The sequence below is a fragment of the Cladophialophora immunda genome, assembly GCF_000835495.1.
Source record: "Cladophialophora immunda strain CBS 83496 unplaced genomic scaffold supercont1.6, whole genome shotgun sequence".
NCBI lineage: Eukaryota > Fungi > Ascomycota > Eurotiomycetes > Chaetothyriales > Herpotrichiellaceae > Cladophialophora > Cladophialophora immunda.
Window position 1 is genome coordinate 332112 of NW_015622546.1, and position 15751 is coordinate 347862.

The 15751-nt window shown below is 51.2% G+C and overlaps 4 protein-coding genes across 4 annotated transcripts; 3 read left to right on the forward strand and 1 right to left on the reverse strand.

Moving 5' to 3' along the window:
• Positions 1 to 218: 218 nt before the first annotated feature.
• Positions 219 to 7584, reverse strand: PV07_09781 (uncharacterized protein). Its single transcript, XM_016397067.1, has 2 exons — positions 7314 to 7584; positions 219 to 7269 (listed from the first exon to the last, which is right to left on the reverse strand). Exons 1-2 carry the CDS (start codon positions 7502 to 7504, stop codon positions 2220 to 2222), a joined length of 5241 nt encoding a protein of 1746 aa, XP_016244258.1. The 5' UTR covers positions 7505 to 7584; the 3' UTR covers positions 219 to 2219.
• A 346-nt stretch (positions 7585 to 7930) lies between these two features.
• PV07_09782 (uncharacterized protein) lies at positions 7931 to 8485 on the forward strand (the record flags this gene model as incomplete). The annotated part of the gene is made up of 2 exons (XM_016397068.1): positions 7931 to 8080; positions 8141 to 8485. 2 exons carry the CDS (start codon positions 7931 to 7933, stop codon positions 8483 to 8485), a joined length of 495 nt encoding a protein of 164 aa, XP_016244259.1.
• A 43-nt stretch (positions 8486 to 8528) lies between these two features.
• PV07_09783 (uncharacterized protein) lies at positions 8529 to 10887 on the forward strand (the record flags this gene model as incomplete). The annotated part of the gene is made up of 3 exons (XM_016397069.1): positions 8529 to 9692; positions 9744 to 10253; positions 10303 to 10887. 3 exons carry the CDS (start codon positions 8529 to 8531, stop codon positions 10885 to 10887), a joined length of 2259 nt encoding a protein of 752 aa, XP_016244260.1.
• A 539-nt stretch (positions 10888 to 11426) lies between these two features.
• Positions 11427 to 12377, forward strand: PV07_09784 (uncharacterized protein; the record flags this gene model as incomplete). The annotated part of the gene is made up of 3 exons (XM_016397070.1): positions 11427 to 11463; positions 11553 to 11753; positions 11803 to 12377. The coding sequence occupies 3 exons, from the start codon at positions 11427 to 11429 to the stop codon at positions 12375 to 12377; spliced, it is 813 nt and encodes a 270-aa protein (XP_016244261.1).
• Between the last annotated feature and the right edge of the window lie 3374 nt (positions 12378 to 15751).

The window sequence follows — 15751 nt, forward strand, 5'->3', positions numbered from 1 at the left end:
CAGCAGTGGAGATCAGGTACACAGCGTGATATTCAACGGCTGCATCCGAAGTCGTCAGATGTGGGAAAGCAGGGCAAGATATGGACTGGGACAATGGCCCCAGCGAGGGATCTGGAGGCGCAAGGACCCCTGGAATCGATGGATGGGCAGACAGAAAAAATTTCCCACCATGAGCGACACTCGGCGCCAGGCTCGTATCCAAATCGTTGGTCTTGCTGGGCACAATGGATGAGTGGCTGCTAATTTAGCATAGACTCATGACGAGCAACGGCTGGTTCAGGAATAGGAAGCGAAAAAGGGGGAATCCGGGGTAAAGTGTTTCTAAGTAGAGTCGAAGAACTATGAGACGGCCATGACGGCCTGGATGCAAGAGTTGCATCAAAGAGGTGGTGCGAACCTGGATGCTTGTCTGTGGGGGACATCAGTCAAACGGGATCCCACACCAGCAAACTTCCCCGTGACAGCCTCCCTCCTTTATTGCAAGGGAGAATTGCCTGAAGAGGAGATAGTCACCACGTGGCTGCAGAGGGTCAGAGGGTAGCATGAGCGTACTGGTCAGGGACCATGACGGCGATTTGGTGGCGCTCAGAACAGAATGCATGGCAGGTTCGAACAGGTGTAGTCAACAGTGCGTGGATACGAGCGCCCAGAAAATTCAAGGCTCACCAGATCCAAGGGGCTTTCGATGGTCAGACAAACCGGTGGGCGGGTCAACGGCAGGCATACGAGTACTCCGCATGGAACAAATGCCTGGCCAAAGTATATTACTTCTGTTGGTCCTCCTAGATGTGGGAATGGTCGAGCCAATGGAATGTACCCAGAGATAGGGATATCCCACAGACAGGAGAAATCGTAGTCGCTGCAACAACCTTGCAGCAGTCCATGTAACGAAAATTGCATAGACGGGCCGCACCACTGCCGTCGAGACGAAATAGGGTATGACGAGATCTTCGGTCACATCCCTGCTCGATGGATTTCTGCTCGAGTCAACTTATTGATCCTGCCGCGAGACCGAGGCGAGCCATGCATCAGCAAACACAAATAAAACCCCAGTGGCCCGGATGATCGTCGCTGCGGGAAGGGAGGAATCTGCATTTGACTTTGCTCACCCCAACAGTAATAATGGGGCGAAGCGTCCAGGGAAACAATTTGCCGGGAAAACAACCCCTTGCCAACTCATCCTGCTCACTCTGCCGGGGGTACCATGCTCGGAAAGTCAGCCTGGCGTCGCTGGTGGTGTGACAGTGCTAGAGAGGATATACGAGTCGGGCTCGTACTTGTATACAAGTAGGTATGTCCACGGAAATATGACAACCTCGAATTGCTCAGTCCGCTTCTCTGGTGGCTTTGGATAACGGTGCCCACTGTCGGAGAAGAAACCTCTTTGGGATTTCGATCTTCTCGTGTATGCAAGGGGAGTGACATCCCCTCCATCTACTCATCCTCTAGTTGTGCTAGCTTCGTTAGCACAGCCTGCGGCTCAGGTCCAGGCGGCACACTAGGCCGGGCGGAAGCATGACACCGACTCGATTCTCAGGGACGTTGCCTGGTTCGGGGCGTGGTCTGGAGAATGTGAAGGGCGCTATCCTCGGAACCAGGCCGAAGCCTTCTCCGCCTGCGTGGACAGGAAAACGAGCCTCGGTGGGCTGGGCCCTGAGGGACGAATCCTGCCCCCGTGAAGGTGGGACTTCTCCCCGTCCTTTACCAGTAAAAGTGGGAGAGGTTTCGCGTCCCCGGCTGCCGTTTGTCCCAAACCCACAACGTTAGAGCCTGGCCCCGGTGGGCTATTCCGGGGGAAAGCAGCTGAGTCGCAAGTAGGTAGGTAGGGGGTTGTTCTGGGGTCTGGGGCCATCCCTGACTTGCAAATTTTTCTCAGAGTATGCTGCGGTGTCCTGTGGTCAGCCGAAGTTGCTGCTTGTCGAGTAGTTGAATAGTCCTAGTCCAGTCAAGTAGCAGGAATGAATTGCAACCTCGCCCTCTCTCAGAACGCTACCCATGGCCAACAGGAAGGCTTCAGCTCTCCACGAACAAGTCGGTCGAAAGGAACCGTGCACCGTCCGCCCACGGATGGACTGTTTCAGGCGTCATCTAGACAAGTAGCGTCATTCGAAAAGGCATAGTGGTTCTCTCGACGCGGTTCCGTTCTTCAAGTAGTCGCAATGCTGTCCAGTCCAAGTGATTTCATTAAGAGCCGATCCTGCTTCAAACCATAATTCTCGTCAATGTACAGGCATGACTACATCAAACGCCCCTGTGCCGATATCTCCTCTCCTCCCTGCCACAATGCGCGCACTGGGACCCAGCAATGGATCCCGTTCACCGAACAACACTGCATCCTTGAGGAATCCCATGACCGTCTCGAAGCTCATCTTTGCCAACAGGCTTCCCCCTTCTTTAACAAGACCGTGCCGGCTGAAAGGTTGGTAACTGCCGGAATGTGTCATAGCATCGGCAATGAGACTCAAATGCCGCCCATCAACGCTGATTCCGTGTCCTTTGAAGACATTGTCAATCTCCTTGACGATCGTCGCCCGCGCTGCTTCGACGCCGTAGTATTTCAACATATCGTGGACCGAGTTGGTGTATATCGAATGCGGGTGGATTTGGTCCTGGTAGTCACGCATGGCGAGTAAATTGACCCCTTCGGTTGTGATCATGGGCTGTTTGACTATCTCCTCCTTATTTGTCTCCGGATCAGTGCGTCTCACTGGTCTTCCGTCAGGGCCGTGCACTTCTTCCATAAATTGCGTGCAAACTCCGAGACCGGGAATGGACTGAATGACTGACGTGTGCGCGCATTTTTCGAGGAGAGGAAGGAGGAGCAGCTTGGGCGTCCTGGAGCTGTAGCTGAGGACGATGCGGCAGGATTTGCCCTGGTTTCTTGCGAAGATGAAACGTTTGAGGTGATCCAGTTCGCTTTTGAGCTGGTTGACTCGGGCCTCATCTGCCGAATCTTCAGCGTCATCTGCCTCATCATCTGGATCCAGTTCCCGGAGATTTTGAGCATTCCTAGATTTCTTTACCCTTTGACTGGTGCGCAACTTCTTTTCTTCCTCGCCCATGTCGCCATCATCATCACTCATCAGGTCATCGCCCGATTCTTGGGCTATGGCATCTTCATCCTCGTCAGGCTCGTCGAAGGTGTTCTCTCTTCTACGCCTGGCCGCCATATCTTTGGCGTCGTCTGGGTCTGCGTCTTCATCGATGTCGTCTTCGCCACCTTCATTTTCAGTAGCTCTTGGACGTCTTGTCCTGGCTGCCTCGTCAACGCCAATAGACACACCAACCTTTGGAACGGCCGCCGTAACCTCCGAGCGGTCGGCCTCTTTTGCCTTCTTTTTGAGCTCGACTTTAATCATCTTATCCAATCGCGGAAGAAACATTCTTTCGAAGCATCGCTGGACGTCTATCCTTTTGATGGCATACTCCTCTTCGTATTCCTCTGGGTCATATAAGTCAATTCGAATGTCGTAGATTCTTTCGGTCTCGTATCCTGCGCCGCCACCAGTTCTCTCGATGACATACATGTCATTAATGACATGAGAGAGCGGCAAGCGGCTGATGCTCTTGGCAAAGCGTTCTCCTTCAGAATTGTTCAACTCTTCGATGGGCTTGAGCGTCATCGTCGGAGTCATGATGTTAGCACTAGCAGTCATGATGATTTCCCGTAGTCGAGGGATACCGAGGGTGACGTTCTTTGCGGAGTGGCCAGCCAAGTGAAAAGTATTCAATGTCATCTGGGTGGAAGGCTCTCCCACCGATTGTGCGGCGACGACCCCGACCGCCTCCCCAGCATCGACAACGGACTTCATGTATTTCAAGTCCATGACTGCCCGAAAGGTCTTCTTGCCAAGTGTGCTATTTGGATTTGTCTTCTTGTCCCGAATTAGTCTGTTCGGGTCCAGCTTGACATAATCATTCAACGCTGTCGCAAACGACTCTGAAGTGCTTCCTAAATGGCTCGCGGGGCTGAAGGAAGCTGTCAACGGATCTTTCGGCTTGGATTTCTTCAGGGATTTCAGAATGATCTTCTGTTCTTCGCCCAGTTCTGATTGTGGGAGCTTGTGAATCACTTCTTCTGCATTCATAAGTGTTGCGACAGAGTGATGGTTTTCGGCAAGGAAGGTAAACTCCCTCAGATGCTTCTGCTTGGTGACTTCAAGACCGTCTTCTCCATACAGGAACTGAATAATACTTCCGTTTGTACTCTCTCGTACCGACGTGTCATAGTCTGTTCGAAGTCCTTCGAGACCCTTCACGATACAGCGCTGTAGGTAGCCGGATTTGGATGTTTTTACAGCTGTATCGATCAAGCCCTCTCTGCCAGACATGGCATGGAAGTAGTATTCTTGCGGTTTAATACCTGTCAAGAACCGCCCTGAAACATATCCACCAGCAGCTGGATCTGTCTCAAAAGCTCGGAAGGATGGTAGTGTTTTGCCACTGACCATGGTAGGAACTCTCCGCCCTTCCAAAACCTGCTGGCCAAGGTTACAAGAGATGAGATTCGCGTTAACGCTGGACCCTTTGGCTCCAGAGATCGTCATTGCTTGCATCTGATTTCGAGGGAATGGTTTTCGAAGACCAGCGGGCAAGCAAGCTTTTGAAACATTGTCCGTTATTGACTTGACTTTAGCCTTATAAACCTGATCCAGACCGTTGAGCTGCTCATCGTTACGGAGCACGTTTTCAAGACGACTGAGGAGTTCGGGATTTCCTTGGTCGACCTCGCCGGATTTTAACGTGACGTACTCAGTCGAAACCTCCAGGCCCATCTGTTTGGCCTTATTCAGTTCCTGTCGCCGTTCCTTGTCGCCTTGATGTGTTAGATAGAGATCATCCATTCCACAGGTCCAGGCGCGCTCGTTCAGATATCTTGTAAGAAGTCGGCCGAGGATGCTCATTAGTCTTCCTGCGGTGATATGTCCGTAAATTTCGTGCACCGAATGGATGAGACCTCCGGCACTGGGGCCAAGTTGACTCTTGTCGAGGATTCCGCACAGGTGTTCGCCGTCTCTGAAAATGACCACTTGCTCGGTGTCTCTGAACACGATCTTGTTACTGCTAACAGTCCATTGCTCAGGTTCATCGGATGTCTTTTCGCCCCACGAGTCCGATGACGTTGATGATTTGCTCGTAAGGTTGATACCGCGGAATCTCTCTGGCGTGATATTTTTCAAAACTGTCGTGATTACTTGCTTGCCAGTCCATTGCATCTTCGGCTTTAATATTGCCGGCTCCACCAGTTGGATCTTGTCAAACACCGTATTGTAATCTTCTGGCCTGAGACAGCTGTAAAGCAACTGTTGGTACTGATCCCGATCGAAGAATACATCTCGGCTGGTAAATTGAACGCCCATGGAGATATGGTCTTGAATCAAACCACGCAACGGTTTACCCGCCGTCGCGGAAAGGTACTGGTGATCCGTGTCTGCGATTTGAAGGGCTTCAGTTCGGGCGAGCTCATTCTGAGGGAAATGCATGTTCATCTCGTCGCCGTCGAAGTCGGCGTTGTAGGTGTTGCAGTTGGCGTAGTGCATTCGAATGGTCTTTTGGTTTGTTAACACGCGTGCACGGTGACCCATCATGGAAGGTTTGTGCAGGGTAGGCTGACGATTCATGATGACCACGTCGCCAGTTTGGAGATGCCGATACACCTTCTTACCATTCTCCCCTTTTGCCCCGGGGGCAGTCGATGTCATCAGCTGTTTTGCTAGGGCTCTTCTCTGCTCGATCGTCTTGCGCTTCAAGCTGAGAACCATTCCGTTCTCATTCTCAATGGCTGCCGCTCCAGGGTACTTTTCGGTGCCGTTAATCACTGCCTTGCTTAACTCCTCGAAGTTATGGCTTGTAACAGGTTCGGGATAGGTCAGCTTCTTTGCGAAAACAAGAGGCACACCGATTTCGTTGGTTTCGATATTCGGATCTGGCGAGATGACGCTGCGAGCAGCGAAATTGACACGTTTTCCCATCATATGCATTCGGAAAAGACCTTCCTTCTTCTCCAGAACTTGCTTTATGCCTTGGTCAGTTGGCCTGCCAGATACAGGCACAGGAGAATCAATAAGCGCATTTACTGACTCTTGAAGGACAATTGCGGCTTGTAGGCTCTCGTTCAAATTCCTGGGTCTGACCGTTGGGTCAACCTTTGCCCTTTTCGACTCCCTTGAGATACGTTGAACATCACCTGCCGCTTTGATGATTTTGTTCAGCGTAGAATTTAGCTGATTCTCCAGCATCTGATTAGGTCCGTGTCTAGCCAAAGGTCGATACCTATTTGGCGGAACCAGTACTGCCGTGACAAAAAACATATCCGGAGATACTCTCACGGCCTTTCGACCAGGCTGAGAGGCATATATTAGCTGGAGGATTTCTTGCTCTCGGTCAAATAGTAAAGTGAGCGCCGCGTGCACTTCGCTTGTTGTCATATATGCCTGTACGTCGTCTTCATCCTTGATGTCCGCATTCTTTGACTTCGATGTTGTCTCTAACGCATTGCGCATGGCGATTTCTTCTTCGGCTCCGTGTAGTTCTGTCTCCTCAGCGTCTTCGTGATCGGACATTTCAACGTCTTCGTCACGGACTCCGTTGAGCATGGTGGTCTTTTTCACCTCCTCTTTCTGGGTCTGCTCGGAACGGAGAAACAGAAGAGGGTTTGGCGCCTTTTTCCCCAGCACATACATGGCCTCCTTTTGCCTCCCCGCAAGCGGCAGTCTAAATATCTTAACGTTCCTGTCTTTTCTGTATGGGATGCTGGCACCGCCGCAATTGGCGCATTTCTTGAGATTGGGGACCTCCTTCAGGAAAGCTGTAATGACATTCTTCCGCGCAGCGATAGCGATGGGATTTCGGATGAGTGCCTGGTCATCAATAAGCTTCTCCTTGCGCGCCCTTCTGATGGCACGGTCTGTCATCCTCGTTCTCCGGTCAATAAGATCCGCAATTTCTTCCTCTGGTTCGACTTCGGCCATATCTTCGACCACGTTGTCAGAGTTCGTCTTCTTTGGTGTCCTTGGTAGGCCCCCTCTAAGGTGAATGCTCTGGACATTGTGATAATCCTCAACCAGCCCATATTGCAATAACCGGAGGGAGCACACCGTTTGATTGACGAAGTTCTCCGCAGCCTTGAAGCGATGGCAGTAGGCACATTTCGCACGTAGAAGACGTAGAGTAGAATCAATGTATTGTGGATGGTAGCAAGTGACAGGCAGTTCAATGTGTCCGCAGTGCCCGGTGCAGTGGATTGCGTTCATGCGACATGTAGAACAGCTGTGGATGTTAGTACCGAAACTCCTAGGGATTCGAGGACTTACTTCGTGTCCAGCGCCTGTATGGCACCTAGTGCAGGATCATGCAGACCTCCTGGTATCGGACCAAACATAGAATCCAGAGCTGGAGTGACATGGATTCTCTTGACGGAGATCTTTCTGATCTCGTCGGACTGTAGTCGGGAAAAGGCCAGGCCGCCGGTGGCCGCGGGGATTGGTTTGACGTATCCTGCCATTGCGCATCAGAGCCATACCCCGGCAGTCGCAAGAAGCCTGACAAGAGAAATGTTTTTTGTTAGGCTTTCGTGACTTTCTTTGCCCTGCGCCAATCTTTCCTGCTGCGGGGATAATTTTTTTTACACAATTTGGAGTTCGCACTCCGGCGGAGCATATATTTAAGTATGCGGTTTTACAGTGGATCGTCTATACGGTGGAGTATTCTACCCTTCGCGAAGTTGTCTCAAACAGGAAATCGTCGAACACGAATACGAATACGGAGTTGGGGGCTTGTCTTAAAAATTATTGTTGCCTGAGTTCCCTGGATGCTATAAGCAAGAAAGGGGCATTTTAAAAGCCTCTCCAACCTGATACCAATTTTTATACCACTCATAAATACCTCTTTGGTAAGGTTCGATACCTGCATGTTACTCTGCTAGCACAACATGATCAGCGTTGGGCTTCCGTGGAAAGATGCCTCGACAAGCCGCATTGTCCGCCTTGTGCAAGTTGTTTCGCAGTTCACTGCTGCTGTGATTGATATTGCTCTTAATGCTTCAGACATAGCCAATGGCCCCACAGATACAGGTGCTTCGGTGGGTTGCTAGAGATGAAATTTGGATGTATGGGTATCCCTAACGCGACTATATTCATAGGTCTACGCTATCGTCATCGGGTCTTTATCTACACTGACTGCGATGTTATTTGCAATCGATATTCTCTTCCCATTTCCTAGCAGGCTTTGGCTGCTTTGGGTTCTGACCTGGCAATGGGTTCTCACTTTTGCCTGGACGGGCGTGATTGCGGCATTTCGCGGGAAGTATTTCGACAACCAATCCACCCAAATTGAAGTTGCGGCTGGATTCAACATTGCCAACATGCTGCTGTGGCTGACGGGCTCTATCTTTGGTACCATTACAATGTGTTTCAGGAGGAAACTGGGCGGGAAAAAGCCAGATGACGCGGGCGCTTCCCATGATCTCTACGAGCGTTCCTGCTGAAGCGAACCGTGCTGGGTGACCTGGTTAACACAGGCACACTCGGATGGACGTCATTTTGAATGTATTCAATCATGACTTGCCATCAAACCTCCCGGTGAACATGCATAATGCTCCGGATTCGCTGCAAGGGGACTCAAGGTGCATTTATGGGAGCCGGGTACTATGGCCCATGTTCCTTTGTGCTTTGAATATTGAAGTGAACTTCATGGTGCTCGAGCAACATTTCTGCGAAACAACGATAGATCACCTGGTCTGGAGACAAATGTGTCAAAAGCCAACAGTGCAGTCAAAACTTCTCTGTGCCCTTCGGGTCCGAAACGAACCACAGCAACGTCCGCCGCCAAGGGATGGAACACCACGACAGCACACATGGTCCGAAGTGCGGCCTTCCGTTGCAGGCGCGGTGTTGACAACACGCAGGCTAAGAATTTGGACAAAATATCCCCAGGGAAACACCAATTTAAGCTGCAAAGACATTGTCACTTCGTCCTCTGTCCAGCTGAAGCCACTGGAAACATCTCTACCAAGAACCATGACTTCGGGGCAGATACCGCGAGACGAACCTCCTTACACCCTTCAGTCAGAGGCACGAAGGATCTACGAGGCTATCGTCACGGACCCTCGTCTTAAGCTCCCAGAAGAAGTGAAGGGATTGAGAGATAGGGTTCATTTTACTGGTGATGAAACGGACCCTTTCTTCCCAGTTCCGTTTAAGGCAGCAGAATCTCAGGCTGGCCTACTTGGCTACATAGGACTGTTGGCCCTTACCATTGCCGAAGATCGATATGGTATTGAGCAAGAATGTCAGATCGATGTCTCTCAAGCCTTACTCAATGGTCTCGGTGCTCTTTTTGTTCGCCATGAGGGAGAATGGTTGTCCGGCAGTCCGAAAATGATGGCGGCGGTCCAACGATGGGACCATGGTATGACGCGGGAGCTTTATCGGCAGCTAGCAACGAACATATACAAATCAAAAGACGGGCGGTGGTATTCGCTGCACGGCAACATGAATCCCACGCCGCTATTGGAGATGCTCAATCTCCCACAACACAACGAGAAGAACCTCACATGGCCGCAAATAATTGACTTGTACAGCAAGGTCGTCGGAGACATCAACTCACAGCTTCTTGACGACTGGAGTAACAATGTATATCGAACTCCCGGCACTTTATGTCTTGAGAAGGAAGAGTTTGAATCCACTCCTCAGGTACCGTTGATGAAGCGATTCCTCAGCGCATTCTCGTCTGACTTCTTACAGGGGAAAGCGATCAGGGACGAACCCTACTACAACTTGGTTCCACAGCATCATTATACTCAACCTTCCGTGGCCTGGGACAAAGTGTCATTTGACCCAGCCGACTGTCGGCCGCTCTCTGGGATCAAAGTTCTGGATCTTTCACGGGCAATTGCCGCGCCCACCATTGGCCGCGTCTGCGCAGCCTTGGGTGCAACAGTCATTCGGGTGTCGTGCTCAAAGAATACTGAACTGCCCATCACACTCATTGACGGTTGCATCGGCAAGACTAGTGTCGACATAGACCTCAAGACCTTCGATGGGAGAAAGAAACTGCTCGAACTCATTGAAGATGCTGATGTGTTCATTGACGGCTATCGCCCTGCTGTAATGGAACACCTTGGCTTTGGCCGCGATGCCGTCCTGGGTCTGGTGGCTAAGCGAGACAGAGGCCTTGTTTATTGTCAGGAAAACTGCTATGGCTGGAAAGGTCCGTGGACCACCAGACCCGGCTGGGCACAAATCGCCGATACTGTTAGTCAAAGTCTTTCTTTCTGTTGCTCCAGCTAACCGCGACCTCCAGGTTTGCGGTATTGGCATGGACATTGGCCGGTTCCATGGATATGATGAGCCGCACATATTCCCAGGCCCCAACGCCGACTACCTGACGGGCCACGCCGGCGCCGCCGGGGTTTTACATGGTCTCTACCTCCGCAGCCGTCAAGGCGGGTCGTACGTGGTCCAATGCTCGCTTGTCGTCTCTAATATGCAAATGCAGTCCTATGGCAAGTACACAGAGGAGCAACAGGTGCCGCTGAAGGCTCGAAACAAAGACCTGGTTGGCAGAATACGCCACTACGATGAGATTGTCAGCCATGGGAGAAATGAAAACGTGATCAGGGGATTTATCGCCAACAGGGGGTTTGAGAACGCCATCAAAAAAGAGTACTACCAGAAGGTAGATGGCAGCATGTGGGGGCTAGGTGATCTGGATCTTGTAAAGTTGGCATTGGAGTTCCAGGCCTGCGGAAGTCCAGCTGATTCTGAAGCGATGAGGACCGACTGGCATATTGGGCCTTGTCCGCCGGGGTATCATCTGCCCAAATGGGAGCGGAAGGAAAACGAAAACTTCGAGCCAATCCAGCCGACTCAAAGTGGTTCAGAATAGAGGATAGTCCCCGAAGAACACCCTCGAGCAGCATCAAACAAGCTTTTCACAGACTCGCAAAGCATCCTTGTAGCAACAGTCGCTTGTCTTTGTTGGAGGAATTGAGCATACCACCGACCTCGCCGACTGTCTGGAGGAAGTCGAGACGGCATCCTGCGATTGAGCCAAGACAAGGGACGGAGAATCAGCAATTCATAGAATCTTTGGATTGCTGATCACACTCATCAGAGTGGTGTAGCCTCTGTTGTGTCTCATCTCAATGCGTACCATGGATTCCCTGGGGATAATGGACGTCGTAAGCAGTTGGCGATTGAAACTTCTGGCCCGGGTCTCTGGCATCACACCCGGTACAGGCCTATCGGAGGGAAAATAACCACAATTCGCTCCGGAGAAAACCAGAGGCTGCGAAGGCCTATCAAGCAGACCTAGTGCCGGCCCTGCCGAAGATCCTCCCACTGGCAGTATGAAACGTGCAAGGCAGCACTTCCTTCCAACTTCGAGACTAGCAAGTCTTCACTAAACAGGAAGCATAGTTCGACATGTCGAACTGTTGCCAAGCAGGAAAGGCGGCTCCAGGTATGTCTCCCGCTGACTCAAGTGTACCAGTTGCCTCCTATACCAACCTCTTGCAGATTGGGAGGATGATTGACACTTGTTCACCGTAGATTCCTACATCCCACGCGGGCAATATGCGATCCTAGGCGGCGTTATTTGTTACGTTAGTGACGGCGAACTGGACTCGCACGCTGGAAAAGGAGTTTTGCTGCTATTGCCCGATGGCTTCGGCCTGGCGAAGCACAATCTGATACTCGCAGATACCTTTGCAAAAGAAGGATGGCAAGTGATCATACCCGACTATTTCGAAGGTCAGCCATTCATCCAGCTCCATTCCGGACAACTCTGATACCTGACCAGGAGACCCGTTGCCTATTCAATTCCTCAAGCAGGATCACTCTTTGTCCATCGATGAGCAACCATGGCCCGAGGAAGAGAAGCAAATCCTCCGGGACCTAGACTTTTCATCCTGGCTTCAACGACACGACCATGCGAAGGTCTCTGCCCTTCTCAACAACTTGGCCAGCCATATTAAAGGCCACTACCCCAATGCTACAGTTGTCGGCGTAGGGTATTGTTTTGGCGGCAAGCATGTCCTGAGGTTGAGTAAGGACATGCTGGCAGCGGCTGCTTGCTTTCACCCCAGCTTTGTGGAAGCCGAGGACATGGATGGCATTCAGGCGCCTCTCTACATCGGACTGGCTGAGAAGGATGACATGGTCCCTGCTTCACTACCCGAAGACCTTTGCCACTGGGCAAACAGCAGAATGGGTCCGAATGTACCCTTCAAGATAGAGAGCTTTCCACAGATGGGACATGGATTTGCTGCACGGCCTGATACCGATGACGGGAATGTTCGTGCCCAGTACCAAACGGCATTCATTCGTACACTTGAGCACTTTAACGAGTTTACTCCCGGTAGAAAAACGCATTAGGATCCAAAAATACATACTTTATATACCTCTGATCGCGAGCAAGTGGAATTTACCTCATATTAACGGAACAGCGGACAAAATCTTTCAGAGGCGAGCTTTCGCACTGTAACTCCCGGTCGGATCTCCAGCAACAAATTTTTGAAGATCAAGCTGCTTATCAATATTGCAGACCTAGGTTGTACTGATTTGCACCTTCCCGATAGGCTTCTCAATGACCTCCCACTGGTCCCAGTGAATCTTTCTCAGCATCCTTCTGAACTGCCACCACGTCCATGGCATTGTGAAGGTATTCCAGCCATCGTCGTTTTTGTAGTAGGTGACGCAGTCTGGACGGGCCCAGACAAAGGTCCCAGTCTGCCTCCGCTGGACTTCGACATTGTACTCCCGCTCAAAATCCCGTCGCGGATGAATCGCAAGCTTCACGCCTTTTCGTGCTCGCAGCACTGCCTCTTTGACGACCTTGGCCGTGAACCTCGCTTGCCGCTCCCAATTGTCTTGTTGCGACGACCAAACATGTGCCGAATTCGGACCGAAACAATAGAACATGTTCGGGAACTGGCTGGTGGCCAACCCGTAAAGAGCCTCAGGATGGTCTTTCCACTTGACTTGGAGATCCAGTCCGTTGATTCCCGTCACCTTTTCATGCTCTAGGAACTGGGACACGTTGAATCCAGTGCCGAAAATGATGATGTCGTATTCACGCTCGATCTCCTTTCCGCTCGGCTTGTCCTTGGATACTACACCTTTTTCGGTATATCGGACAAGGTCTTCTCTGAGAACTGTGCAATTCTTTCTTGCAAGGGCCGCGTAAAAGCCGTCCAAATGCAATGGCCTCTTGCAGAAGACTTTGGAAGTTTAGTACTGACCTCCTTGCGGAGAAGAAAGGGCCGGGTGATATCACTTACACTTGGAATGAGGTCGGACCTTTTCTCGAAGTTCCGGGTCAGAGATTTGGGACTCCATGAAATTGATCGCTTCCTGTGTCATCTTGTCGTTCATAGGGTTCCCATCCGTGGCCATCGGACGACAGTTGCGCATCATCTCCAAGTTCATGTACGTCCTAACTACCCACGCAAACAGCGGTATCCATTTGATGGCCCATCGGAAAAGCCTGGTTAGTACTTAGCACTCTTTCAACAGGTTGGGAATCCAGGCGAATATACCTCGAATAAGCAAAATCACCCCGTGCAATGCAGACCGGTGGTGTCCTCATATACACGGTCAGATGCTCCGGCTTGTCGATGATCTCAGGAAGGATCTGTGCTGCACTTGGCCCACAACCGATGATAGCCACCTTCTTGCCGGTCAGGTCGCAATCATGCCTCCAGTGAGCAGTATGCCATGCTGTGCCTTTAAAGTTCTCCCTGCCCGGCGTGTTGCCCCATTTTGGCCGATCTAGGCTTCCAACGCATTGGCAGACAAAGTCGGCGATCCAGTGTTCAGTTTCACCGGTCCTTTTGTTTGACACAGCCACATGCCACACCATCAGGTCGTCGTCCCATGCACATGACCGAACAAAGCTTTGAAACTGTGTGCACTTATCGAGGCCATATTGGAGCGCAAATTCGGTGTAGTACTCCTCAATCTGAGCCCGTTCTGCGTAGAAGTGAGTCCAGTCTGCGCGAATTAGCATTAATATCCCCGATACAGAGGTCCGACACTGGCGGGAGCATGACTGACTTTTGTTTATATGATAGGAGGTGGTATAGACCATGGCGGGAACGTCACAAGCACAACCTGGGTACTTGTTCTTCTGCCAGACGCCGCCGTAGCCGTCCAAAGCGTCCATGATCTTCATGTCGCCATGCTTGACATAGCCATCTCTAAGCAAAACCGTCGCTTGCTGGATTCCATTGATGCCTGCGCCGACTATTATGACCTTCTTACGGCGTTCCAGGGGGACTGAGCTTGCAGGTCCAAAGAGAGTGTGCTCTTGTCCGTCTCTCCCAAAACCCGTGAATGCTCCATATTCATCACCACCGACTGTGCCTCTGTCGAAAGTCTTAACCGGTTGGGGTGTAAGACTTGGTGGCATCTCACCAGGACCTAGGCTGGAGTTACTGGCGACCATGCTGAAGGATGATATGCTGCAAGAGTTGACTACTGCTCTTTTCTGAAGCCGTGGTGTCCTGTGACGCGTCGAACAATGACCCTCGACTTTCAATCTCGTGTATCCAGAAGTAATGCCTGTATTCTGTAAAGATCTGTCCAGTATTGAAACTCTTGTAAGCTCAAGCCTGTGCGTAGCGGGTGGCAACAAGGTCAACTGCCCATCTCCGGGCCGACAATTGTATTCTTCGCGGCAACGGTCCGGGCAGAAAGAGATGAGTGGATCGCTGGAGGGGTACGCGCCACCACTGGCAGGGCCGATATGAAGAAGTTAGACATGACCGATTGCTCCTGGAGTTGCTTGAGACCCTCAAGAACTCTACGCCGGTTGTGTGCGCTAAGTCTGATATTCCCTAACAATGCCGTGAACGAGAAGGGGAATACAAGTGTGGTAAACTCCGCGCCCCGATGCCACCTTATGCCCGGGACAATGATCAGTCGAACTTGAAGTCTTCTACATTCTACCAATTACTATTCCCCAAGATCTGGCTCTATCGGACTTCTTCAGCGTGCTTGGGTGAACACACACCACAGTGTATGCGATCAATTTGCTGCCGCTTCGCGACTGACTCCGCAGATCCACTGGACAATGAGTATGCTAGTATGGACTGCCCACTCGCTGCCATGTTCTCGAACTCCCGCGGAGATTTGCCTTATGCACCCCAGACGGAGACTCGGCTCTCAGAAGTACATAAGCGGAGATGAAGTACAATATACCTTTATGGGCCTGTTCATCCAACTCCGCCTCCACTACTCCCATGACGAATGCACACGCAACCCTCTCTTTTGACCATGAAGCGTCTTGCTCTACACGAGATTGAACATAGCCATGGCACGGTTCAATTGATTTCAGGTAATGGTCTGTCACTCGCGTTGAGCGATCGATACTGACTTAATGGAACCAGGGGGCACAGCCTTACAGCACAAAAAAGGAACCTCGATTGTTCTCGTCCCCCAACCAAACCAAAATGACCCCAACGATCCTTTGGTAGGGGAATTCATCTTTTCAAATGCTTTATACAGTCGCTGACTTGTCTCAGAATTGGTCATTCACAAAGCGCGTGACGGCCTTCTGGTCTGTGCTGTGGTTGTCTGGCTTGTGCAATTTCTGCATCACAGGACTGGCTCCCGGCTTCGGACAGATTATAGCTGAATTCGAAGTCAGTCTCACACAAGTGACATGGCTGATATCGGCGTGTCTCCTTGGGGAGTTTATGGGATGTTACACCGTCGCCCCTTTCTCGACCCGTTATGGGAAACGCCCA

Coding starts and splice junctions, on each gene's coding strand:
- PV07_09781 (XM_016397067.1), bottom strand. CDS start 7,504: ATGGCAGGATACGTCAAACCAATCCCCGCGGCCACCGGCGGCCTGGCC. Junction 7,270..7,313: donor ATACAGGCGCTGGACACGAA/GTAAGTCCTCGA, acceptor TAACATCCACAG/CTGTTCTACATGTCGCATGA.